Source organism: Vanellus vanellus (assembly GCF_965231255.1).
Source record: "Vanellus vanellus genome assembly, chromosome: 11".
NCBI classification, from domain to species: Eukaryota; Metazoa; Chordata; class Aves; order Charadriiformes; family Charadriidae; genus Vanellus; species Vanellus vanellus.
This window is the reverse complement of record NC_138916.1, coordinates 9,222,046-9,249,932: the sequence shown is the minus strand read 5'-3', so window position 1 is coordinate 9,249,932 and position 27,887 is coordinate 9,222,046. Positions and strand designations below refer to the sequence as shown.

General features: G+C 39.9%; 1 protein-coding gene across 1 annotated transcript; it reads left to right on the top strand.

The window, feature by feature from the left end:
- On the top strand, positions 1 to 27,249 carry AQP9 (aquaporin 9; the record flags this gene model as incomplete). The annotated part of the gene is made up of 6 exons (XM_082488887.1): positions 1 to 102; positions 13,435 to 13,561; positions 17,146 to 17,283; positions 19,885 to 20,003; positions 21,632 to 21,849; positions 27,087 to 27,249. 6 exons carry the CDS (start codon positions 1 to 3, stop codon positions 27,247 to 27,249), a joined length of 867 nt encoding a protein of 288 aa, XP_082345013.1.
- Positions 27,250 to 27,887: the final 638 nt, after the last annotated feature.

Here is a 27,887-nt window from a genome sequence, read left to right as displayed (position 1 = left end):
ATGAGCCGGAAAAGCAAAAGGAGTTTAAAGGAGAAATTTGCCTTGAAGAACAGCTTGGTTAAAGAAGCCCTCTCAGAGTTCCTGGGAACTTTTATATTGATAGTAAGTTTCGGCTGCTTTCCTTTCTTCCTACTAATTTAATGTTGGACAGTGTTTGTAAGGGGACACATACTTTTTCTTGTACTGTACCAGCAGCGTGGTTACTGCCTGACAAACATTGTGCAGCCTTGAATGAATTGCTTCTATTTATGGTAAGTTTGTAATTCCTTTCTTCACCTGATGTAGTTATCACTGGCTATTAAAAACACATAGCTTTATGTATTACAATTGTCTGATAAGCATTTGATTTCATACAGGAGCAGAATTTTAGTGAACTGCCACATTCTGAAAAATCCAGATATGCACAATGAATGTTAATAATACTCTTGCTTTTGTTTTTAAAAAACTCATCAGTTTATTCTACTTTCACTTCTATGCACAACTTCCATTTGCCTTAACAAACATACTGTATTGCACAATAAGAGAATTTTAGCTGAGTTATTTTCCTGTGCAATATAGAAATTTAGCTGTGTGATTTGTTGTGAATTTACTGGCATTTGCATTGCTGAACCTTCCAAGATTTTGTAAGTTAACTATTTTTTGTTTTATTTTTAACTGTACTACATAAAATACACAGTTGCTTGGTCCTGTAGTGCTGCTACAATTTTAGGTAAATACCAAAACTCCCCATTTTCATATCCCCAGATTTTTTTTTTTTTTTTTTTTTACTTAATTTCTTTCTCAGTTTTTCTGTACGTGTTGCACTGAGACACAGAGCTGTTTGGTGATTTACCAGGGTAGAGAGCAGGCTCAGTAGCAGAGCTGGAAGTCAAGCAGCTAGAGTATTTATGCCAAACTCTTTCTTCCCCCTTTTAGTCCGAACAAGCAAGTCTCGCTTATTGCTGAATATTTCATCATAGTGAAAGGACAGAAAAAAATAAGGAGCGTGCATAGTACTGACGTAGTATATTTTCTAACTGTAAGTATATTAGCTAAATTTCAAGTAAGTCATCTAAAAATTCCAGTAGCTCATAAAATATATGAAAATAATTGTCTTTACTACACTTCAGCCACTGAAGTGCACAGGCACTAAAGTAACATTATTCTCAAATTTAATACCATCCATAAGACATTATGACAGCAAGGAGCACATTTAGAAGCAAGGAGCACAAAGCACTTTACAAACATTAATGAATTAAGTGTCACAACACCCTGGTAAGGAGGGGAAATGTCATTATCTTCATTTTATATATTAGCAAACCTGATTACAGCAGACTGCACAGGAAGCCTGTGGCAGAGCTCTGAATGTAACCCAGGTCACCTGACTTCCAGTACTCTGTCCTCGCCACAAGATCATCCTCCTCTTCCCATTAATACAATTAAGCAAGTGAAGAAAACATATTAAAGTGCAGATTAGACCACAAATGCTATTATTTAGTGTCCTGCTACACAAGACTAGAAGGAAATGCAAACCCAGAGCCCATTTTCTAGTATATTTACGATATGAATACAGTAGAAAATGAAGCTACAAAATTGTTGTTGTTAATCTGAGTTTCTCAATTCTATCTTACCCTTTCTTGTTTCAACATTGACTAAAGCAGAGAAGAGCCTCACATGGATTAAACTGAAGCTTTCTCAGTCCTTGGATACCTCAATTTGTGTTTAGACTACACGAGTTTGTGGCAGTACAAAACGTTTGTTGTAAAAAAAATGACTTTTCTGCTGTTATTTATTACTATAGCTTTTAGACTCAGCAGCTAGTAAGTAGTTTATCTTTAAAAACAGATAAATATTAAACCCTTAACTTAAACTGGAGCTAATTAAAGGGGCACCCTGGTAAGTCAGAGGACAGAGATCCTTGAAAAACAGACACCATGTATGCAAAAGAAGTGATAGCTTTCTTCCACCATCCCATTACTATGTCTTAATCCTGTTAGAAAGTGAAAGTGAGACAAGAGTTCACAGCCTACAGCACAGTTGATTCAGATCTTTGCTGAAAGCCATTTCATGTCACTGGGATGGGTTTTGCAGGCTGTGGGGAGCCCACCTGCACCAGGGAGAAAGGCAGGGACGAACCCTTCTGTTACCCATAGTCTCTGTCTGGAAGTCAATACTAACTGGCCATACCTAAAGCTGCAACCAACGTAGCACTGACCTTAGCCAGGTGAAATTCTGTCCCCCTAAATCACCTATTTTTTCTTTTTTTTTTTTTTTTAATGGAGAACGACATCACAGACCACATATTATTGAGAGCTTACACTGCTATCTTCAATAAGTCTCAAGCCTTGCAACATTAGGGTGTATCATCAGCAAGTTTGCAGATGACACCAAGTTAAGCGGGAGTGTTGATTCCCAGAGGAGAGGAAAGCTCTACAGAGAGACCTGGATAGATTGGATCATTGGGTCAACATCAATGGTATGAGTTTCAACAAGGGCAAGTGCCAGGTTCTGCACTTGGGCCACAATAACCCCATGCAGCGCTACTCCTGGCTTATATTAGAAATAGCGTGGCCAGCAGAAGTAGGGAGGTGATTGTGCCCCTGTACTCAGCACTGGTGAAGCCACACCTTGAGTATCGTGTCCAGTTTTGGGCACCTCAATACAAGAGAGATATCAAGGTGCTGGAGCGAGTGCAGAGGAGGGCAACAAAGCTGGTGAAGGGCCTAGCAAACAAATCGTATGAAGAGCGGTTGAAGGAGCTGGCACTGTTTAGTTTGAGGAGGAGGAGGCTGAGAGGAGACCTCATCACTCTCTACAACTATTTGAAAGGACACTGTAGAGAGGTTGGTGCTGGTCTCTTCTCACAGGTAATTAATGACAGAACAAGAGGGAATGGCTTCAAGCTCCCACAGGGCAGATTTAGACTGAACATTAGGAAAGAATTTTTCACAGAAAGAGTGGTCGGGCATTGGAATAGACTGCCCAGGGAGGTGGTTGAGTCACCATCCCTGGATGTGTTTAAGAGACGTTTAGATGTGGTGTTGGGGGATATGGTGTAGGGGAGAACTTTGTGGAGTAGGGTAGATGGTTGGACTCGATGACCCCAAGGGTCTCTTCCAACCTAGACAATTCTATGATTCCATGATTATTTTCCAAACTGGAAAATGTACAAACTGCAAGATTAATTTCAGGACATCTAGAAAGTGAAATCACTCATCAGGCAAAACCCAAGCCTTCACCTGGGGGGTGAGAAGAGCTCTGCCTGCAATATTGAACAGATTTGAGACAACAAGCCTTGAGAAAGTCACTGAGTGTACAGTTTGGATAACATCTCTTGGTCATCCCTACTTAATATGCTGTGGTTTGCCTTGCAGCATGGTCTCAGAGCACGTAAACGGAATTCTTTTCAGATGAAACTAAAGTGGAAGGTGAGCTCCAGAATCACAGCAAATGTGCAGACCATTAACGGATGCTCAGTGCAGTGGATCAGACTGGCAATACTCCTAAGTAAACCCTCCTGAGACGTCCATAGTCAGGTTCTCTGAACCAGCTGCTTGCCCTGCATGACATGACAATACAGGTGTAGCCTGTGCGAGCCTCTCTCCCTGCATGTCAAAGCACCTGATTTCAACCCCTGTAGGTTCAGGGAGAAACACTAACTCTAGGAGCCTGGAAGTGCCCTGCTCTATAGGCAGATCCAATAGCATACAGAGCAGCTGCCATTACTGCCTTAGTTATCCTGCTGGTCATTAGGCTATTTTATTCTTAGACCTATTGACCTGCTGGGGAAACAAGTATTTCTTTCAGTATCAAGCCTTGAATTATTCCCCAAGGCATAGTACAGCTTCTCTTGTTGTCTGGAACAAGAAGTGGGGCAGAAAACCCCAAATGTGTAGTCCACAGTCAAATGCAAATTGCATGTGGTTTTGGTTACACTGAGCTTTTGGTTACTGGCTTGAACTATATTATATTCACTATATAAAGTTCCATCAAGCTGAGAAAATTTTGCACTTCACCTCTTATGTGATTTCTATAAAACAAATGGAGTGATGCAGTTTTAAAGTTAACTAAGTTAGATTTGCAGTACAGGCAATGAGGAGCATGCATTATGCTGAGTACTTATATTTGCAGATTATTTGTAAACTCCTGTCCGCTTCTTGCATTTACTTTGGTGCTGTCACATGGTAACCCCTCAGCCTGCAAAGTTTAATTGTGCCACTTGTAATTTAGAATAAATATCCACAAAAAATGCAATCTACCCATAAAGTTTGCAATGAACATTTGAAAAGGATACAACTGTTTCCTAGGAAATGGGTACTGAGTGATGCAGGTTTCGCACAGTGTTTGGAACCAACTTGCGGGACTGGTCCTTCCAGCCTACACCTATGCAACAGGTCCCTGAGGTGGGAGGACACCCAGCCATTTGTACCACAACGGCCGAGAGGCCAGTGAACACACACACTTCCCAGCCTCTGACACAGCCTCAGCCTTCTGTAGCTGGGGCTGCCTCTGAGGCCTCCCTTGAGAAAGAGCTCTCTGGAGAGGTTTTTTGTTCTCCTAGTTCAGTACATCTCCTCTTGGGGCTCCTGCAGGCTACTGGGGGGGGACAACATTTGGGTGCCAGCACAAGAGTCAAGAAGCCATGATGCATCAGATAGATGGTTTATGTGACTTTTCAGTGAGTCTGTTAGGAACTCACCTATTCAACTGCCTCTCTGCTTTTAATCATGCCTCTCTTCATATTTCCCCTTTGGAACATGGCTGCATTGCTCTCAGACAAGATGGGATTTACTCTGGCTTACGCCATTAAGTATATCTGAGTTGGAACAGTTCCAAAAAGAGAAGCCAAATGGGCCATGTGTCTTGCTTTGCCTGCTACTGATCACCTAATGTAGTTTGTGTTTCAATTTCACTCTCAAGAGTGTCTTACTAAACAGTTTCCCAGAAAGGAGCTGCACAGGAGCTAGTATCTCCTGAGTCCAGAGCAGTGTACACTTCCTTGCTGAAACAGAGTACAGCCTTCAATTTAGCATATAAAGACAAGTGGGTAGTATATATATTCCTATCCCAAAGCTTAGGCTCCAACTGGTGGTGGGGAGCCTCTTGCAAAATGCCCACTGAAGCAAATGTTTGTGTGCACGTAGAGGATGCGGTGTACAAGCATGAATTGAATGCATGACACCCCATGCTGCAAACAGTCCAATTAATGAGAAGGAAGGCTATTGATCTTTTGCACATCAAAATCTTTTTGCCTTGTTTTCACATGCTGACCAATTCATTGTGTAAGTTATCACTCCCGCTTTGTTGCAGAATTTAGTCTTGCCTGAAAAATCTTTAAGTATGACATTCCATGGATTTGCTCAGTCTAGAAGATTAAATTTTAAACAATTTCTCCATGTCTTTCTTCTCATGGCCCTGTATTTCAGTGCATGTTAATTACAATACCGTACAGTAATATATATCCCTTATTCCAAACATGCATTAGAATCCTTGTTACATGATGTTATTACATGAAAGCAAATGTAGCTTTTGATCATTTACTCCTTAAATAAGTGTTTAGTATTTAATACAAATTACTACATAGAAATTTTAAACAAATATAAATTCCATGTTCTAAATTTTTGTGGAAGGGAGACTCTTCCTTTGTATAGAATGAAATTGCTTACAGCAAGTTTTCTTTACAGTAGAAAATTAAATAGCAGTAGCTTCTAACATCTACCTTGTTTGCCATCAGCAATGGATTTCCTGGAGTACAAATTGTTGTATAATTAGCTCTTAGACAGTAAACTTAAGTTTGTCAAAGCTGGATAGAAAAGGTTATTAAAAGCATTTATAATTGGTATTTTGATATGTCAACTCTACAGCTTTTTAAATATTATATAATGCTACAAATACCATGGGCCTTAGCAATGTTTGCACTCCAAAAAGCAGCTCTCGTGTCAGGGAGATCCATACATTAGGGTCTCTAGCAGCAATATTATAGTACAACCAATAAACAATAGAAATCACTCATGAAACCAGTGTCATAGGACTTAATCCTGCCCTTCTAGGCCAAACCCACTCATTTTATGGGAATAAGATGCTTCCTTTCCCTGTCATCACCAACTCAAGTGTCCTTACTGTTTCTGCAAATGTACCAGTTGCATATATTTTGATGACATGAAATTTTGCTAACAATTCTGCTGAAAATGTGCAAACTCTTTCTCTTGTTGCAACTGTATTAAATCAGCATGGCAAACAGAAGTCAGAGTGGTAACAAAGGCCCTTAGTTGTGCTGAGGTTAAGGAGGTGTTCTTGCACACTGGTATTATTTCTATAATTTTACTTTTATCCAAATCAATTAACTTTTTTTTTTCTAGACAATGCTTCTGTTTCCCTGAAGTTATTCTTTAAGTCAGCTGAATAGTTAGCAGTGTGAAAGAACCGAAAGGAAGGTTACCTATTTGTTCTTTTACCGTGAAATGTTTATTACAGCAAATAATTCTGAAAAGTCACAGGAAATCTTTTGTTTTCAATACAAACTTAAGTTTTCCAGTATATGACATTTTAAACTTTCAGGTGACTCAGATGTTCTGTGTTGCATGAAAGTTTTAGAAGAGAATTATCTTCATCTCCGCAACATCAGACCCAACAAATAACTCTGCTCTCATTATTTAACCAAGAGGTTCCAGTAAGTTGAACTTAATTTTCCAAGACCTTTTTCTGTAGATGCACTTTTTTCCAGAAAGTTTGCATCTATAGGACTGAAGCGTAGGTGCTCTCAGAAAACTTGCATCCTTCCGACATTCAACTATGAGTGCAAAACTTGAATTTCTGTTTTACAGACACAGCTTTACAGGCTGTTTTTTCAAAAGTTTCACCAAATGAAAAAAGGTAATAAAAGTAATAACTTTTTTAAACTATCATAAACAGCTGGAGAACAGAATAAAAGAAAATAAATACAGTTCGTGCCATACGATGAGTTTATATCTTTGCGATCTCAACACTTCAATAAACCATTCTGGCTAAAAGTGAATTCTAGTGAGCTCTCCAACCCATGGTCTCATCTAAAGGCATACTTGACTCAGTTGCCCTAACCCATTCCTCAAAGGTTTCTTTAGTATTAAAAGCATTCAGCTTTTTTTTTTTTTTTCTTTTCCCAACAGAAAACAGCTTAGGAAAAGAACATACTAAGGCTTCGATTACTCATAACTGTGCACCTCCAACCACGAGGGCACAACAAAGATCCATCCACCCTGTTTCTGCACCCAAAGGAAAGAGTAAAAGAAAAGATACACATACCCTTATACCCCTGAAAGAGGACAGAAATCCTCCTTTCTCAGAAACTGCAATGCCAGCTCTTGCACTCTCTCCAAATGGTACAATGCCCCGAGCACCATCACAGTTAAGAGTTAAGAGAGATTTTAATCCTTTCAGTTGGTGTAGGAAGCAAAGCAGCGAAGCACATCTCAGGTCAAGAATAAGAGTAATGTGGGAAAGAAGCAGCACCTGAATAGGCTCTTTTTCTCCTCAAGAAGCTCCTAGGTAAGTTTTTCTTCCCTTGCCCAACCTATTCTTCATAGCCCCTTTGCAAGGGGCCATGTTTCACTCCTGAAAGTTTGTGTCTGAATATGAAATGTTTCATTTCCTTTCTCTTTTGAATTTCTAAAACTTAAGTAGAAAATAAAAATAATCTTCGCTGAAACTGACTCAGGCCAGTTGCCATATATAGTTCGGGAAAGAAAAGAATTTTAGCATTTCAGGATGAAGAGTGTGATATTAATCATAATAACATATGAGAGAATGCAGACCTTTTCATTCTCTCTAGGTGATTTCAGGCTTTTATTTGTCTCCTATTGCATGTGCAAAAGCAATAATAAAAATTTAAAAGCATCAGTTTATATAACACAGCATAGTCTGTCCCTCAATATTTTCACTGTATTTTTTCCCATGGAGAAATTTGAACCAGATCTTTATATGTTTTAAAAGCTTTTTATACATGATTCATCCAAAGCCTTATTAAATTTACATTCATGTCTCCAAGTAGTAATGCCTTCTGTCATTAAAACAAGGTTTCAAAATGGCAATAATTTTAACTCTATATTATGTAATTAACTAAATGATAAGTTTGGGTTTTTTTTCAAATTCTTATTTTATTAGATAGCAAGCCTGAAAAAAATACAGGGAAATCCATTTGAACCCAAGAGGATATTGGTTGTGTCCCAAGAGATCATCAGGAGAATGGATATAGCAATTTTTTATTACTCCAATTTTGATTAAGTCGTAATGTACAGAAATCCTCCCTGCCCCCCCCCCCCCCCCCCAAATATTTAATTAATGATAAAATAAGAGCCATATGCTTTTAAAGTATTTAAAAATTACTTGTCTGGTAAGCTGTATTTTTATCTCACCTTAAAAATTTTAAGTACTATCTGATCTAACAAAACATAGCAAATATTAAACAAAATTAGATGAAGATTGCTCTTTCCTGGAAGAATAGGGGTTTCCTGCAACTTGCTATTGCCCTGAATTTTAGTAGATCTAACGTGTCTCTATTATTGTTGCTGTTAGCATTACCGTCCCTACTGAAAGAATGTTTAGGACGCCAGTCTGAATTAAAGCCCTACATAACACACAAACATAGCAAAAATATGGCTCTGTATGGAAAGAGTTTCTAATCCTTTATAAAGCACCTTATTATGAAATGCAAAAGATAAATTCTTATGCAGACTTCCTTTGTAAATAGAGAGATTGGAAATGAAAGCAAGTTCTAAAATACCGTCCAAATTAAAGACCTTTAGAAGGACACTATTAATTTAGTAATCAGCCTCCTATCTGAAAAGTTTATTTACTACTTTTATAAGCAACACCCAAACTAACAGTACGTGGGAAAAATAACAGGGGTCAGGAGGAACTGTACAGGACTACTGTAAGCCACAAACAACCCTCTAATGTTTTCATGGGCAATTCTGATCAAAGAGATCCCTACCCGCAGCAAAGGGCAAATGCAACCACATCTCCCAACCCCCAAAGGACTCTCTGACTCTTTGCACCCATATCCCTGCTTTTAAGGGACTAAATATGCTGTGCTAAGTCTTGCTGCTTGGAGAAGCCATGAAGGTTTCCCTAAGAAGTGAAATACCAGGGCTTGCTCTCATGTCCTAGAGCGTCCAAGCAACATCGCTCTGCTTCCTCAGACTTGGAACAGGTACCTTTAGGATAGCAGGAGGACACTCACCGCAAGCACACAGCTTGAGCCTAACACACTGCACTGCCCTGCAGAGCCCGTCCCCTTCACCGCACTGCGCAGGAACAGACAGGCGCATGCGGCAGAATCCTGAGCAGTCCTGCAGGTCTGTCCAGTCTGAAAAAGGGGAGCAGACACATCGCAGGCCAGCAGGAAATGCCTGTCTGGGGAACAGTAGGAGAACAGAGGTGGGAGTGTGGTGTGGGAAAGGGGCAGGGCTGCTGCCATCCCTGAGCAAAGGCATCCTTACAGAAAATTGTGAATTGGTGGAGGGATCCTTGGAGATTCTTCATAATTAGCTGTGGTTGTTTAAGTACAGTTCTGTCCTGAAAACTGACTAAACTAGAAATTCTGAAATATTTTTCTAGCATTCCCTGATTGCAAGTGTACAGCTTATAATTAAAATATGGGGGGTTTGTGACTGCTGACTCCGTATTCCTTGTAGCACACCAAATTACTGTGTTTATGTAGAACATCACCAGTTGTGCAGCCACCAAGGCCGTACTCTGCCTGCAGGGACATCTGTGGTACCCCCTGTGGGTGTGTACATCACCAGCTGCCAAGCTGTGGTGAGCTACAAGATACAAAAAAATCCACACATCATTGTCCCCACACAGCTATTTGGCTGCTTCTTTAATGCAAAAGTGTATGGCTATGAATGCATACTACCATTTGATCTGTTTGATAAAAAGGGGCCGTTTTTATATAAGCATTCTGCTTTAAGATCTCCAAAGCTTTATAGGCCATGTAGAAAAACAGATTCCTTAAAATTCTGGTTTCAGATCTTGCAGGAAATCCTATTTACATTGAAAAATGCTATTACAAGCATTTGCAAAAATCCCGAAAACAGCACAGATGCAGGCAAAATGATCTTTAGCCTCTCTGATGAGTGGGATGGAGATAAAGTTCTGCAACTTTCAAGGGAGTAACAGGACATTATGCTCATTGGAGGCCAGTTGTTTTCCTTTCCTAACATTAGCCTTCTTACCCAAGACACAGAGAAGGATCCAAGGTCTATGAAGCAAGGTTTTTGGCAGAGAATGTGCAGACAGCTATTCCACACCCAAACATGTTATTTGTGACAGTAATCTAATTACTTTGTGAACAAAAAGTCGGTACTGAAGCTACTCCAGTAAATTCAAGCATATCAGGCTATAGACAACTGTTAAGATGAAAACCTGGTAACGTAAAATAAGATAAAGAAATCTGGCAATATTCTACCATAAATTGAACTCCCATCAACTCTATGTCCATCAATGAGTTTGTGTGGGTGCAGCTGATGGCTGAGCTTGGCCTAGAAACTTAAAATATTTAGTTACAACTTCATGAGCTAGTTGGTCTTAACTCAGCCAAGCAAAGATTCACAAGGTATTAAATTGCTACTCCTGCAATTACATGATTAGGTGATAGTTTCCAGTTATGTTAACCTAGCTAGAGTAAGTATGAGAATTTTTTTTCTCTCCCTCTTAAAATGACAGCAGATAGAGAAAATATTACCACAACACGGTTCAGATTTGCAGGTTCACTTCCGAGTCTCCCCATCCCAGAATGGGCACATACTGACTGTGCCTGCAGTAGTGTTCATTCATTGTACATGAGCAGGCAGTCATTTACTAAAACTGCTGAACAAGAAGCCAGTGCAGCTGTGTTCAAGCTGGCTTCTATGCCTTCTTGTTTGTAGATTCAGTTTTCTGAGGGTGGTTAGCACAAAAATGGAGCATCTGAGGTTGCATATTTCCCTATGACGTGCAGAACAGAAGCTATTATGCAAGAGGACTACTCAGCTGTTTCTGTATGATTCTTCTCAGTTCTGGTAATCAGGGAAGGGAGGCCACAGCCTGCCTCTGTTATTTCCTTCCCTCTTCTTGTGAGTTTGTAGTTAATACACACAGATGTGGTTACTGTCCTTACCCTTTTTTGCACAGCAGTTGACTGCAGCTTGGAATATGTCTTGTAACTTTCAGTTATACAGTCCAATAAACTACTGCTATCTAACATCACCCTACCCTTACCTAACCTGAAAGCTGTAACACTTTGGCACCAGACAGTGTTTTGTTTGCTTGCATGATTATAACCTCAAGGCAAGAACCACACCTGGGTATATGACACAGGCTCAGGGCATTCTTAAAACAGGAACTCCATCTGCATCGCAAAGCTGGTTAAAAGCATAATTTTATTGAGAGTTTTTCTGTCACATTTTGGTATTAGTTAAAACCCTTGGGGAAATAATGGAAGCAAAAGTATAATTTGGCCTGTTTAAATTGCACCTATTCTGGCAGGACTTGCTTGTTAAACTTCAATCACCAAATCATTTTGGTACAGTCTATTTCTAAGGCAGGAGAGATTTTCCCATTACATTGCAGGTTCTGAATGCAACTGCCTTGCAGCTGAAAATACACATTTATAAAATAACTAAATTTTGTGTATTCAAATATGCGTAGCTAGGAAGAATATTTGCAATACAGTAATCGGTGACACACAGTAATGGCAGAACACTAAAGCAAAGCAAGGAGATTAACTAAAGCAACCACATTGGCTAAGATGGAATGATTTTATAGGAAGGAAAAAAAAAAAATCGGATTCCCACGTACCATCAAAGGAGGAATATATATGTTATTTATCCAATTTAACATCAAAGTAATTAAGGTTGCTCAAGATAAATCTAGTCACATCCCAGAAACGGTATGATTCAGATCACTTACGCTTGCAGAGAAGCAAGATTTCAGACTATAGATATTATTTGATATCTTCCATAGAGTGTTATGTCCTTATTCAGCAAAGCACTGAGACATATATATATATATATATACACCTTATACTAAAGGCCTTTTGTGCCTCTGAAAATATTTTCTACCCACTTTAATAGGACCTAAACCTATGCTTGTTTCGCATAAACAGAGCTCCTCTCCTGTTCCCTAGAACATACCCTGCACTCAGTTTTTGCAGAAAGATAGGTGAGCATGACAAAGGGAGAATTAACACTTCAGGAGTGTAAGTAACCACTTATTTTAAAATCTGTCTGAACTATGAAGCCACAAACATTATTTGCCTCATTTCACCAGGATTTGCCCTAACTTCTCTTTTCTTTGCCTTGGTCCATAATAGCCCTCAGATTTTCACTTCTGTTTCCCTGAGTCTTGATTCTTCTTGCGTGGCTCAGAATCATTCTACCTGTTCCAACCCGCTCTCTCATTTATAGTATCCATTTTAAACAAACTATGTTAAAGTCTAAGAGTTCATATTTTGATAGAGCAATACATGATATCAAGGCAGCATAACAGTAACACACACTCTAATCTCCAGAAAGTTGTCTCATTCCAGAGTTTCAGCATTAAACATTAAAAGCCTTTTCAACTATCCTTCATAATGTTTACAGTAATTTTTTCATTGCTTATAACAACGATCTGGAACTGAAAAATTACCACACAGAATTAATTCCTTCTTCAATTTCAGATGCAGAGGTTTGTTGTAGACCCTGCGAGATCTTGTTTATTCTCCAAGTTCTGATCCGTATCACATCATCATACTTGAAATCTGGTTTCTGAGGAGAGAGAGGTCCTTATTTGCAAACATTCTTCCCGATCCCAGGGCAGGGGAAAATAAAGATCAAATGTTCATTGCCACAAAGGCAACAATGGCACCCATGCCACTAATCTCAAATTCTAGCATTGCTTCAATATTTAACAACATTTTCAGCTATACCTGGACAGCAGCAAGAATCACAGAATTTTCAAAGTTGGAAGGGACCTCTAGAGATCATCTAGTCCAACTCCTCTGCTAAAGCAGGATTGCCCAGAGCACATTACTCAGGACTGCATCCAGGCGGGTCTTGAAAATCTCCAGAGAAGGGGACTCCACACCCTCCCTGGGCAGCCTGTGCCAGTGCTCTGTCACCCTCACCGTAAAGAAGTGTTTCCGTGTATTTGAACGGAACTTCCTGTGTTCTAACTTGTGCCCATTACCCCTCGTCCTGTTACTGGGAACCACTGAAAAGAGCCTGGCTCCATCCTCCTTCAACCCACCCTTTAGATACTTATGAGCAATAATAAGGTCTCCCCTCAGCCTTCTCTTCTCCAGGCTAAAGAGTCCCAGCTCTCTCAGCCTTTCCTCATAAGGGAGCTGCTCCAATCCCTCAATCATCTTTGTTGCCCTATGCAACAGGATTCCAAACCAACCAATAACATTTGACAGACACACTCATGGTTTTATGTTTCTCTCTTAAAATACAGGCACTTGGATGTGGGTGTGTGGGACAGGCTGTCCTTAGCCGAGGAGCCCATGGTGGGCCCATGACAGTATCAGTTGGATTTGCAATGGCAGTCACCATAGCAGTGTACGTGTCTGGGGGGGTTTCTGGTAAGTGACTTTTTTTTTTATATAGCATTTATTGCCACAAGTTTAAGGCTACCTTATTAAATTACTTCCATTTCATGATGTAAACAATTATGTATCTAGCAATAACAAGCACCATTACAGCAGAGTCTGCATCAGAGTTTCACTAGCAAAGCTTTTGTGTTGCTCGTTTCCTTCTATTTGCATTTGACAAATTCTTCCACCAAACTCTGATCTGAACTACTGTGGGCAAACCATGGCGGACTTCTGGCCTTTATGGAAAGTGGTCTCTGCAAACCAGAAATCTGTTTGCTCTTGCTTTGGAAGATTCTGTCAATAGAGATGATCCTGGACAGCATAGGCACTGCATTTAAGGAAATAACCATGAAAACGCTTTCAGAATCCAGCAGTCACCAGCTACAATGGTTGCCAGGTAGGTAGAAGGTAGAATGACCCACTAATGGGAGTAATGAGCAGAGTTCATCTTACAGAGTCCAATCCATCTCTCCATGTGCTATGACAGGCAGTAGCAAGTCTGCTTCTGTCTGTTTCCTTATTCGCAGAAGATCACAGAAAGCAGAAACAGCAAAAATATTCAGTATAGAGATACATTCTGATACACTGTCAACATACTGCCCCTTTGTTTCTGCTATAACATTCCTTACTATATATTGGTCAGGAGTCTCTCTTTTGTCTGTAGCTGGGCTAACTAGTCAGTGTCTACATGTGCCATGTTGGATGGTGCTTTTTCTCCTATTTCCACTATTGAGTTTGGCCAAATTATTATCAGGAACATTAACATAATTGCTTTTAACATTTAAATTCTGTTAAAATAGAAAATGATGGGTTATAATAATATGTGGTGTTCTGTATTATAATGCGCAATACTCCATGTTCCATGTGGAGTTTTTATTGCCCTCTTCGAGCAAATGGTGCCCTTGTACTCCAGTTCTCATAGAGGAATTTCTTACCATTCACAGAAAGGGTAAAGTTGATCTGGACAGATACCTCTAGGTAAAACTAGGCCATTATAAATAGTTGCTATAGCAGAGATTACTGAGGCCATTTCTCTTCTCTTTTACAAATTCTTTTACAGAGACACCATGCATGAGGAGGTTTCTAAGTTTGCATTAGAAAGTGCTCAAGGTACTGCAAAACAGTCAGTCTTGTTACTGTCATTGAAACAGAGCAGAACGGTTCCTTAGTACCAAAGTTAATTCAGCAGTACATTCCTATTATCTGAACAACTTTAAACTACAGCTCTCAGTTTACCTGTAGGCCAGTAAACTCCTCTAATGCAATATCATGACAAAAAATGTCTAAAGACACTAACCTGTCCTACATTTGCATCTTTAAGGGATATTCATCTCTACTATACAGAAGATTAGAGTTCAATCCCAGCAGGGCAGAGCAGTTGCAGATGTTGCAGTATTGTGCTTCCTGTGTTTTTCCCATGACAAAGGATTCTGCATGCAGTGCATTTTCTTTGTGAAAGAATAGGAACAGATATTTCAGCAGGCTATGACTATCCAACATCTGATTAATAGTGGACACTTTAGAATATCAGTTCCTGTATAGAACTTGTTAGTGAATTCTGTGACTCTTTGGCCATGAAGTCTCATGCTGAAGTACTGCTAAAATATTTTGCATCAGTTCTTTATGAAATTCTGAATTCATGGTAACATAAAATATATAGTCATCACACTTGGTGAATTTGAGCTCTTATCTAGGAAAATTCCCCTTTTTGCTTTTCCTCCATCTCATTTTCCTCAATGTCTAGGTAACTTCCCACCATTTTTTCCAACTTAACATTTCGAACAAACTCATGATTGTCATCATTGCAACTACAAAAGAATGAGGAACACCCTTTCCAAAGCGGACCTTTTAAATTATTTTTTTTAACTAGGAAACTACCAGCGGTGCAGGAACCAAGAATTTTTTAACTCCCCTATGCCAGCATGAGAGCCATCAACTAGACTTTTCCTTTCCAGGTTTAATGTTAATCAGACAACTTTAATATTATTACGACTTGTCCTGCCATCATAATCACTGTATTATATACAGGTGGGGAACAATATCAAGTGTTGAAAGGAAAATGATTCACTCCAGCCAGAGTAAAGAACAAAAGACAAGACAACATTTTATCAACATTCACATGAAGGGCTCTTAAATAAGGTGCCATCCATCTATTTGCTCTGTGCTGAAGAATTTGAAACACAGTAAGGAATTCAAAATTGATTCAAGACTGGTGCTACTAGGTCAGAGTTTTGGAAATGATACAAAGAAGGTTTTATCCGGCTTGTTATCTGTGTTTGTCAGTTCATTATGTATCAAAGGTGCCTGGATTTCATAAGATAATGACTCACTGACCTGAAGTGCAAGCAAACACAGAAACTGTACACAGAGGCCCTTTCTCCATGACTAGCCTTTGACAGACAAAGGTCACGCTCTTTTAGTTATTTTATTAAGACAAAGGCCATTTTTTCTGATAATCATACCGGCTGAAATGAGACTTTTACCTGGAAGGTAAGCAATGAATCCGCTATGTCCTTGCAAGACTTGGATTTTACTGTACTTTTACTGTGGAGTACTGTTTCATCTGTTTATTTATTTGGCAATTTGCATTTCTTAAGTATCAACTACATATTTGAAAAATCCAAAGTTTTCCAAAAGTATTTAACACTTTTTTTTTCCATGTTGATAAAAGATGTTGAGGGAATTGATTAGCATGTGACATAATAATAAAAAATATATTTTACAAACTGAAGTTGTCATAAAGAACTCAATGGTGCTGAAATCTTTTCCATGTGTGAGTTTAGGTGTAGCTACTCCTAAATACAAAGGAAGGAAATTCCACAGGAAACAGAACTCTGTTTCAGCACAGCTACTTTATCAGTTTCCTTATCGTGGACCTTTCTGGAGGGTGTAAGAACTTGATGAAAACGTGTGATGAAGCACTACACGCTGCTGTCCCCAGATCCCATCTGGGCATAGCTCACCCACAGTCAGCTTGAAGCCGGACAGCCCTAACATTATTTTATTTTATGTTCCTGAAAACTGAGTTCCTAAGTAACCCCAGGCTGAAGACAGTGACATAAACATGACTTAAATCCAGAGTACTCCACATCTGTCTCAAGATATATGATCAAGCCAGTAATAGTCCTTAATCTTAATACGTTTGCTAAACTAAATGAATGTTCTGCTGCCCCAATCCTCCCTGAAAAATAAAGTCAAAGCCCTTGAGGAGAGAGAATATGTGCAGAATGATGGACCCTCCCATAGCAACCTATAGGGCAAGTTTAGGCTTTTTCTAGAAAAGTTACCTATAGATCATTGTACACTGCAGGACAGCAGTCTGATAAATAGCACAGTCTGCAAACATCAAGAGGGAAGCTGGATCTTGGTGGATTCTGGCTTTATTCCCTACCCCCTTCTAATTTCATCCAACTTGTTTCGGTTTAATTGCAGACAGCATTTAATTGCAAAATAACATCTAGAAAAGGAAGTACTAGTCTCGTGCTCAGAAGTGCCCACAGTTTTACAAATCCTTCACCTTTTCTCATGTACCTGAGTCATCCATATGACTTATTTTGTGATTTATTTTTCAGGTGGTCACATAAACCCAGCCGTTTCATTAGCCATGTGCGTGACTGGAAGATTAAAATGGACCAAATTGCCAATTTACATATTAGCACAACTCCTGGGAGCATTTGTTGGAGCAGCGGCTGTCTTTGGGATTTATTACGGTGAGTACACCTTAGACATGCTCACAGGACAAACTAGAGGTCAGGCAGTCTCTAAGGCCTCAATTTTTCAATGAATGCCAAGCAGGCAGAGGACTCTTTTCACACAGGGCTAATGACAGGACTGAAGCTAAAGCCATAAAGAGGAAAGGAAGAAGCATAGTTTGAAGGGAAAAAAAAAAAAAAATGGCTCAAATATTCCAGTTATCCTACAACTTCCCTGAAACACTAATACTCCAGGAAACATTCTGAAATTTAGAAAAATTATTCATGGGAAATCAGATACTCTGAGATCATGTATTTCTCAGTAAGGATTTTAAATTACTTAATAGCCAGGATATAGGGCTATTCATCTTCCAAGCAAATTAGAAACATTAAAGACCCGATACAACTGCCTGTAGGCAAGTATCACCAACGTCATTCATTGAGTTTACAGGATATGAGATCAAGTCCCTCCTGACTGAACTTTAGACCACCCTAGAGAGGTAGCTCTCCAAGGCAATGAACTCCAGGTAGAGTGATAAAGGGGTCATATATTAGAATTTTAAAAAGAAAAAAGAAAAAAGATTACCCCTATCCTTGAGGCATGTTTCTTTTACATGGTGTGCCACAAAGGGAAAAAAAAAAAACTTAGTAACAGACCCTCTGACTTGATGAACCCACTCAGTTGGATCAGTTGCTTCAATTGCCTACTCCAGAACTCTGCTTCTACTGTCCCAACCCTCCAAAGCCTCTCTCATATAGCTACTATGTCTGCAGACAGTGCTGGGTTAGGTGCAACAGAAAAAATGACATTGGAAATACCTATTGTACATCAGCTAGCTGCTCAGTACCAGCAGTAATCACAAGCAGAAAAAAATCTTTAGGAACTGTGGCAACTGTTTTGGGGTTGGTGGGGTTTGGGCAGGAAGGAGAGGGGGGAGTTGATTGTTTGTTTTAAGGTTTGTGTTAGAATTTGGAAACTGTGGTATTCCAGAACAGGATTTCCACCTGAATCAAAGTCCTCCTCAAGCCAGACAGCCAGGATTAGGGCTGTGGCTGGGATGCATCAGTACATCAACATGCACATGGGGTTAGGACTGGATTTGCTGTGTGCTGCCAAAGGGCAGCAGTAGAACAGGGAGCCGAGATAGGGAACTTAGGGCTAGGGTTAGAGATTTCTTCCTGTTACTCAGGAGCGCGGGATTTTCTCATATCCCTATCTCTGCTCAAGTATTTTGCCCTCCTTTTATTCTTATTAATTCCCAAACCCCTTCCGTACTTTTTTCCTTCCTGCAACTTGCAGGAGTGTCCTGTACTCATTGAGGTCCGCTGAAAACTCACTGGTAGAAAAACAGACGTAGGAGCTCAACATCTCCATCTTCCCCATAAACACATATCTCAGCTAGGTACTTTTGTTTTCAGCAACACCCCTGAAAGAGTGAGGGAATATATACGTTATGCTGCTAAATATGAGGCCTTTCTAAAGGCGCACAAAGTAATTAACAGGTGAGAATTTTTTGTTTCTTTACTCTTTTTTTTTTTCCCCTAAGACTTAAATGCAACAAAATAATGGGACACTGCAATTGAGAGCCTGACCAGAGTCAAGAACTAAATATTCTCTGCACCCATGTTGTGGCCTTAAGCAAAGTTAGAAAAAACAGGGGCAAGAAGAAATAGATTTGTCTGCTAGCTCAGAAGCAGCTAACCATCCTCACTGTGACTTCCACAGGAGTCAGAGACCTGTGTCTTTACTCATAGGTGTCACTTCATCACTGGATCCACTAGTGAAATACACGCATTGTTATTCATGTCTGTCTATGCAGATTTTTGAGTGCTTCACCTTAGTGTCTTCCTATGCAAATTTTTGAGTGTTTCATCTTAGTGTCTTCCTATTTCTAACATTTCAGGGCTTGCCAAGGCAGCAAATTATTCTGATACAGAAGTCATATTGTACTGTTTAAAATATGCTTTAAATATACTAACATAAATATACATGTATTTACAATATATATAAATCTTTACAATAGATACAAAAATACACTAATTTAAATATACTAAGAACTGACATTTTGGGTCTAGCTTCTCCCCTCACATCTTGGATGACTAGCATAGCAGTTGAGTGAAAAGCCGAAGCAGAGTGAAAAATTCCAACTCCTTTAGAAGAGGAGGTCTCTCGGGAGAGCTTATTCCCAGAGGTAGTCATTGCACAACTGTCAAATGGAGTAGCAGTACTTCCTGGTGGCTGGGAATCCACAGCAGTACAATCAGGACGCTATGCGTTTTTCAGGGCATTATGCCAAACATAGCACCTCTTACAGAATAATACAACTGTGTTCAGAATCAGAAAATGCACCCTGGCACTGAGTTTGGAGCAATGAGCAGGGGAAAAAACAGCCCCATTTTGAAAGCTGCCATAGCTAAAAGTACTTCAAGGCACAGGAGGAGAGATGAGACAGGAGGGTATAATTAGTACATCACCGCAAACCCATTAACTATGCTCCCAGAAAAAAGGATTAGTTTCAGTTGAGAATGTGAAGTGCACAGACCTATCACATACATTGTAGTCCTAGAAAACCTAGTGTTTATAGAGAAGTGCAAATGGATAATGGCTGTTTTCTGTAGATGCCTTTATGGAGTATAGTAATGGAACACTCGAAGTTACAGGACCTAACGCAACGGCACATATCTTTGCAACATATCCAGCTCCGTATCTGTCCCTCATAAATGGATTTGCAGATCAGGTAAGTGCACTTGCTGTCTTGATTCTACAATTAAATATACTGAAAACTGTAAAACCAAGCAGTAAAAAAAATACAGAGATCTCTCACCAGTATGATGAACCTTGCTGTTTTGGTCATACATCCCTGTGTACAATAGCAATGAGAATGCAATGCTCTTTGTGGGGGTACCATTGTAGTCTCATTTTACAAGCAAGATAATTTCAAGTTGTTCTTTCCACATGCATCATATTAATTGTTGCACTCCTCAAGTCTTTAATGCAATACATATAAGAGGTTTTCCCCAGCATAAATCTGTGTTTCTCCATAAATTTCAGCTGACCTATGTCCATTTACATCAAAATCCAGCCCATTTTGTGGACCTATTGTTCCTTAAGTAAGGCTTAAGCAGCCAGATTCACACCTTGAACAACTGAGTTTTCTACTACCATAAACTCCAACCTTCTCTTTGCAAATAGATTTGTAATATTTGTTATTTTTCAAATGACTGAATCTGAAAAAATCTCTACTTTATTTCCAATCTGTATCCTCTAATCCCACTTATCCAACAGTGAAAAATGAAGTTTCATATCTTCTATCTACTTCTACTACTTTCTCTCTACTTTCTACTAATCTACCTTGAAATCTATACTGTGTAAGTAAGGTATGAAAAACTAGCGATTGCTGCAGCACAGGAATTCCTGACGTAAAGGACTTGAAGATTGTGAAATCTGGCTTCAAAAAATCGAAACATTGTTTTCAAATTTTGTAAGACAGACAGTTCTTTGGATCAGTCAACAGACTTTTCCATAAGACCTTTTTGCCCATGGATACTTTAAAATTGAAACCAGGTGAAATAAAAATAGTTTTTAAACCCCCCCAAACTTAAATTTCTTTAAATCAGTATAGAAATTGAATGTTTTGACATCACTGAAACTTTTGTCTGTTTTTCCCCTAAGTTAATTATTAGCAAAATCGACATGCACAAAGCCTTTGATTTAAGCAAAGCAGCACTTCTGTCAAAGTAATTCCAAGAAAATTTCCTTCATCAGGTCAGTTAGCATATGCAATACAGAGTTCACGTTACAGTTACACGTGAAACCTTAATTTAGGTAATTCTTAATTTTTTAGCTGCTCAGGTTTGACTTTGTAGTCTTCATATTTTTTTCCCCCCTCACGTTATTCAATACTTGGATGAAAAGATTCATTTTTAGTCTAATTTATCAGCGTAAGCTACAGTCACATAAACCACTCTTACATCAATGTAACTGATTATGTTGACACAGCAGAACTACCAAAAATCAAGTAAGTGGAACTGTTAAATTGCTAGGAAAAAATGCGGGAACAAAGCACCAGACCTCACACAGGAGATGCCTTTTAAACTCTGTTCTTTCCACACCAGAGTGTTGCAGATTTGCAACAATATCCTCAGAACATTTATTGTCTTTTTCTTACAACACAAGTATCAAAACTTCTCATTACTGTGAAGTAGAGAGGCACTGGGTTCCAAATTTTGCTACTCTGTATAGTAGGATAAATCTAAATACCGGCTCTAAGCCGCCACAATCCACAGAGCTGCCATGGTCCCTTTTTTCATTAGTGGAAGGAATCTGCACACGCTTACTCAATATTCTTTTCTTTGCATTGGCCAGGTGATGTCAACAGCTGTTCTTCTTCTGGCTATATTTGCTATTTTTGACACCAGAAATAACAGCGTACCAAAGGGCCTGGAGCCAATTGTAGTAGGACTTCTTATAATTGTTCTTACTTGCTCCTTGGGAATGAACAGTGGTTGTGCCATGAACCCGGCCAGGGATCTGGGCCCAAGGCTCTTCACAGCTGTCGCAGGATGGGGGATGGAAGTATTCACGTAAGTATGTCTGGATATGCAGTATAATGCTCTTGGCTAAAATTGCTTCCTAGGAAAGTAAGGTCCTGATTCAACATGGTACCAAGTCATACTTTATATACGTATAGGTAATTCTTTGCATACCAGAAGAAGCTGTTCATGCACTTTAAGCCAGACATCCTTTAGAAACTGGGCTTTATAAAGGATTTCCTGCTCCTAGGGCAAATCAAACATGCATTATCTCTAATATCAATCATTGTTTCAAGCAGACCCTTCCCAAAATATTAGAGATTCTCAGAGGTCACTGAAAATATAAGAATGCTTTTTTCTCTTGTCCTGCAGCTTTCAGAAAAAAAAAAAAAAAGAAATCGTGAAAGAGTTAGGTGGGAATATTTATTAGGTGCTGTAAAAAGCACAGACATATCAGATTGATTTAGCCTATTATTACTACTGAGTTATTGCAGAAATATACAACAATCTAAAAGTCTGACTTCCTGCCTGGGAGCGAAGGAGTGAATGAAAAAAAAAAAGCTCCCTTCATTTTCCCACATTTCAGAGCACACTCGCAAATCCCTGGGCATGCGTGTGTACACACACTCATGCTCTTGGCTGGCCAAATGCACAGCTAATTAGTTGCACATCAAATCCACAGCTTACACATATCCAGTGTAAGAGGCACTCTGGGATATCCAAGTAAGAGTAATCTGTCATCAGGAGGCAGATCTTTTGGTTTATTTTTGTATAGTTTGTTTTTCCAGTTATTTACAAGTAGCAATCCCCAGAAGACCACTAGAGAGCTCTGGTTAATAAAGATTTCATTTAGCTACTTCACCAAGTACAAATAATCTGTATTTATTTAGTATGACTTCCATCTACACAAATCATGTGCCTTAGTAGAGGAGAGCAGTAGCAAAGCTTTTCTTGTACAAAAACGCTAGGCCCAGCTTAGAAGAAACAGGCACATAGTCACGCCATAGGCAGATCCAAAGCTCAGATGTAACACAGCTCTGGCAAGCCGCCGGCAGGAGGTCAGCTCTCCAGCCCAGTTACCTCCAAACTTTTCCTCCCCAGCAGCCCTTACCACTGTACCGTTAGACTGTATGTTTCTTTAAAACAGCAGCACACAGAGTGACATCCCACACCTAGGGTTGTCCTCTCTCATGCCTATTTAATTATAAGTAGTTGTCAACTATGGTGTTAATTATAGTGTCATGTGCTATAATCTGTAATATATTATGAAGTTGGCTATTACCTTGCAGAAAAAGTTTGGAAGCCTGATTGTTCAGTGGTCTAGTCACAGAATACCTGTGAACTCCCCTCATCTCCAAAAGTGAGGTCTTACTCATTTACATCTAAGAAAACTCTGCATCTGTACCAATATGGGCTCTTCCCTAATTTAGTTTTAGGATTTATATACAGAGAGAAAAGGCATCCCCACTGTAAAGACCATACTAAGAAATTTTAAAACAGGAATATAAAAACATGAGATACGAGATCTCTGGTCATTGCCAGAATAAAGTCACAGGAGTCTTGGGGATGTATAAATTGAGAAAGAAGTCATCTTCCCTGCCTTTGGTTATAAGGCTACAGCTATAACCAAGTTCAAGGGAATGATACAACAGGAATATATTCTCATCTATTTGCAGCACAGATCCAGGAGGGACTTGGGAAGAACTTGAGCTTTGTTAGGTAGCTGGAAGCTTTGTGTCGGTTACAGACCACGGGAGAAGTCTGAATGATTGTAGCTGGGATCCTGAACCACCTGATGCTCTGCTGGCTTTATACGTGAGAGACTTAAATGATGCAGCGAGTTGACAGCTAAACCTTGGATGTCTCAACTTAACTGGAATCCACAACCTTGAGGCAGGTGCTTAAGCTCTCTAGTACAAGGCATAGCCAGGAACTGGGACCTAAGCATGAAACCTCCACAGTGACACAAGGGGAGTGCTGTACAAACCAAGCAATAGGAAAGCCTGAAGAGACACTGAGCATTCATTGGAGTGAGGATGGAAGCATCTCACAGGGTGATCGAGTCGCTCTCTGTCCAGGTCAGTGAGTGTTTGGGTGCTGCCTTCAGAGCTGCTAGGCACAGCCAGGAAAGCCTCACTTTGGAACAGATCAGATGGAGACTCAGAGTCTCTACCAAGGAAATGCCCTACACACTGACATAATTGGTTCACAGGGAGAAAATCCCCTCTACTCTTCCTTGCGCTTGCAGGTCCAGTAAATTCTGGCTTTAACATGTTCTCAGCATGACATGGTTTCCCTAGCCAATGCAACTGGGTTTGTTTTGGTTAAAGGCTCCCATTACAAGCTGTTCTGACCCACTGCAGCTGGAAAGTGGGGGGGTCTGTGCAGCACCCTATAGAGAGCACCATTTTGCACAGAACAGACACAGTCAGCGCTGTGGTCTGTTCCTGCAAACTGCTCCTCAACCTCTTGGGAGTAGGTGTCACAGGTTGCAACCGTCCCCATCGTTAGAGACAACTGCTGACTTCAGAGACCTCAAAGTTTCCAATGATTTGTCCTAAAACCACGGAGATAACCAGGAGTCTTTCTTAAGCATGTGCTTAATATTTTAATGAGCTTAAGAAAAGTTTTGTCTGTAGTGAGAAAACAGCCAAAGCTTTGAGTACAAATACCAGACTCCGGATTTGGACAAGCACAAACAGAGCATGAGAAGGCAATGAGAAATTGAGAAACGGCTTTACAGAACAATATTTCGCAGCAGCGTTTGAAGCTAGCCATATAATATTGCCCCCTCGATTTATCGCGGGTCCTTTCGCACCTTCGCTGCGGCTGGGTCTGGCTGACGGTGGCAGCGGTGTGACACAGCGCTTGCCTCGCTGCGCAGCGAGGGGCCGGGGCCGGGCGGGCAGAGCCGCCGGCGCGGTAACGCTGACACCTCGTGGCCGCCCGCCCCGCCGGCGGCGGCACCGGGCACAAGTCGCCCGGACTAAACTAAACTAAACTGCATTTTGGGAAGGGTCATGAGGCGCATCTCTTGGCTGCACAGGGATCTGGATGGGAAAGTGGCCTCTGAAATACTCGGCATTCTTCCCGGAGCACAGGACAGTAGCCAGACACCTTCCACACTGCCGACTGCCTGAATTATCCCAGCATTTCTTAGAGCAAACAGCATTATCTCACCGTCCCGCAGCAGCTGGCTAGGTGAGAAATGTATTTGCAAGTCTAAAATGGGCCAAAGTTCCCAGTCCATGTGGCTTATACACTGTAGTTTCCTAGGAACTTTTGCAGTTGACGAAAGTGCCCCATGCCAGGTCTGTGCCCACTCCCTCCTGCTCTGCCCAACAGCAAGACCACCTGATGATGACGACAAGGGCATGACTGGACATTTTCCTGCTAACTTGGCAGCAGAGCTGTAAGCTAGCATATAAGGGAACTAAGGTTACTTCAGTGAAGCTATCTGTGCTTGTCACAAAGAGTTCTTGCTCCTGTGTCAACGAAGGAGGATTGAGTGTCATGGAAACTTGTAACTCAGCTGTGTCCTGATCTCATTTCAGCTTTGGCATCGCCCTCTATAAAGACTCTACACCCATCATCTTAGCAGAGGGTGTCTAAAGCATGGCTGACAGCAGCTGCTGCAAATACAGGCCACGGTTTGGAGAAGGTCACGCATGAGCCAACGAGGCACATGTCAGTTCATGGAACAAGCCAAGACAGAAACCTGCCAAGAAACACCTCCCTTGCAGGCCCACATACACACACAGGCATACACAGAGGAATACATGCAAGTACTTGATATAGATTTTGTTGTTGCTGATTAATTCAATAAAAGCTTAGTCCATACTTGTTCCAGAAATTCAGGGGCTCAACAGACACTCACGATCCAACATTAAGCAGTTCTATAAACTCAGTAGAACACTATCAGGAGTTATTTTATATCTTCAGGGCAAAACCTAAATAATTCCAAAGGCAAAGCATAGACAGCCAAGGCATTTCTGAACAAGGAATAATATTATATCATCAATAGGGCAGCGTGAGATTAGCCCTGTTCTATTCTTGTGTTGTGACTTAACCACAAGTTCACTTCTGCATAAATTTATACAACTGAGTGCTGAATAATTATCCTTACAGTTTAAAAATTCCCCTGGCAGCTTCCTGTAAAGTTCCTCTCAGATGCATTTGTCCCTTCGTAATTCCGGGAGAAAAAAACGTTACTTCTCCATTTTCAATAGGCATGAAATTGAAGTGGCTGGGTTTTCACTGCAGACTCCCTTACTCAATTAATACAGCATGTTATCGAATCAAAACACCTTCATGCACCACTAGAACAGTTAAAGTCTGTGCTCTGAAACCAATCCTCAGTAATTCACTGCCTAAATGTGGATGTCCAGAAAAGGGAAAGCAATTCTACATCCTGCATAAAGTTTGTTATTTATTGTTTTATACCTTTTAATGGTGGACTTGTTTCTTTAAAAATGTTCATAAATCTACACATTTAAAATTAAATCCTAGTAATTGTGCAAAGTAAATATAAACATGTCAGTGGAGCCAATATGCTAGACTTTCTTGCTGAACACAGATTAAGTTTTAGGTGAACAAAACCTCTAAACACTTATTTACGTCTTACTGAAAGACCCCCACATTTGAAACACAAAGATATTACATCATGAAATCTGAATCTTGACCACTCTAGTCAAGTATAATCCACTTTACAGTCACTGTGTTTTATTACATTCCTTAAGGCAAATACACTCAAAAGCAAGTATAATCTATTATACTTGTCAAGAGAAACACTGTATATACTATTGCAGGCCTCAACCTGCAAGTCTCCATGCAGATGAGATAACCCATTTTTTCAACATATATTTGCATTAATCACTCCTGGAAACCTATTCATGAGCATCTGGCAACAGCATCAGTCAAGATTGCTGTGCAATAAATATGTCCCGGTTAATTTCATTGTAAGTCAATGAAGCCCATTTTCCACAAGGGAGAAATTATCCCTTGCCCCCAAACCAGACATGCAGTAAAGAGGCCTTATTTTCTAAAGTGCAAGTACAGCACACAGACCAACCTGCCTGGTGGTCATTACTTAGCTTTTCAGTCACAACACGAGCAGGACAGACAGGGGTGTCATCCATTTACAGACATGTGAGACAAAATGGAAAGGTCTACAGTACAGTGAGCATCACACCACCGTGTTTGTTCACTGCCAAATAAAAGGTAGGGTGTTCACTAGAGTAACAGACAACGATAATTCTTGGTTGCTTTTTTTTTTGTTTGTCTTACAGGGCTGGAAATAATTGGTGGTGGGTCCCTATAGTTGCACCTATGCTGGGAGGTGTACTTGGAGCAATGACCTATATTGTTTTTATTGAAATTCATCACTCGGATACTCAGCCAGGAGAAGAAAACGATGTGTATGATAAATACGAACTGACCAATATGGAGTAAGAAGTGAAGAATGTTCTCCCTCATTTTGTTGTGTAGTTTTTATTCAAATGATTGTTTGGACCATTTTATAAAACCTGTAAGCCTCAAGTAGAAATTCATATTTCAAAGCAGAAAATCTATATAGAACACAAGGTCAAAACTGACCTCTTTCCACAAAACATCAGGCTGATCACATTCAAAACTGGGAACCTGGGGATAGGAAGGGTAAATTTTTGTTCTTTTCGTATGGCTTTCAGATCGAGTCATCTCCTAGATTAAATTGTAGTGAGACAATGCACTGACCTGTTAATTCAACACATATGGTCTTAATCATGTTGCTTAATTAACTGAAAATTATGAGATATTGTTACAAAATGGCATGCATAGGTAGTTAATTGGTTTGGTGCTGAATTAATGTGTAAGAGCACTGCTCATTTCTTAGAGCCATTATTTAAGAATGGCTCATCTGAAAATTAAAAACAATACCTGAATTGCCTAAATGGCAATTGAAGTGGTTCTAAATAACTTACTAAGTTTTTATGGAGTCACTAATTGAACAGCAAGGAATCAACTCATCAGTGATGAGGTTTAGTAATTCTGAATACGATCACACAAGGTAAAAACTGTGTGTGATAAAATCAACACCAAAAAGACAAAGC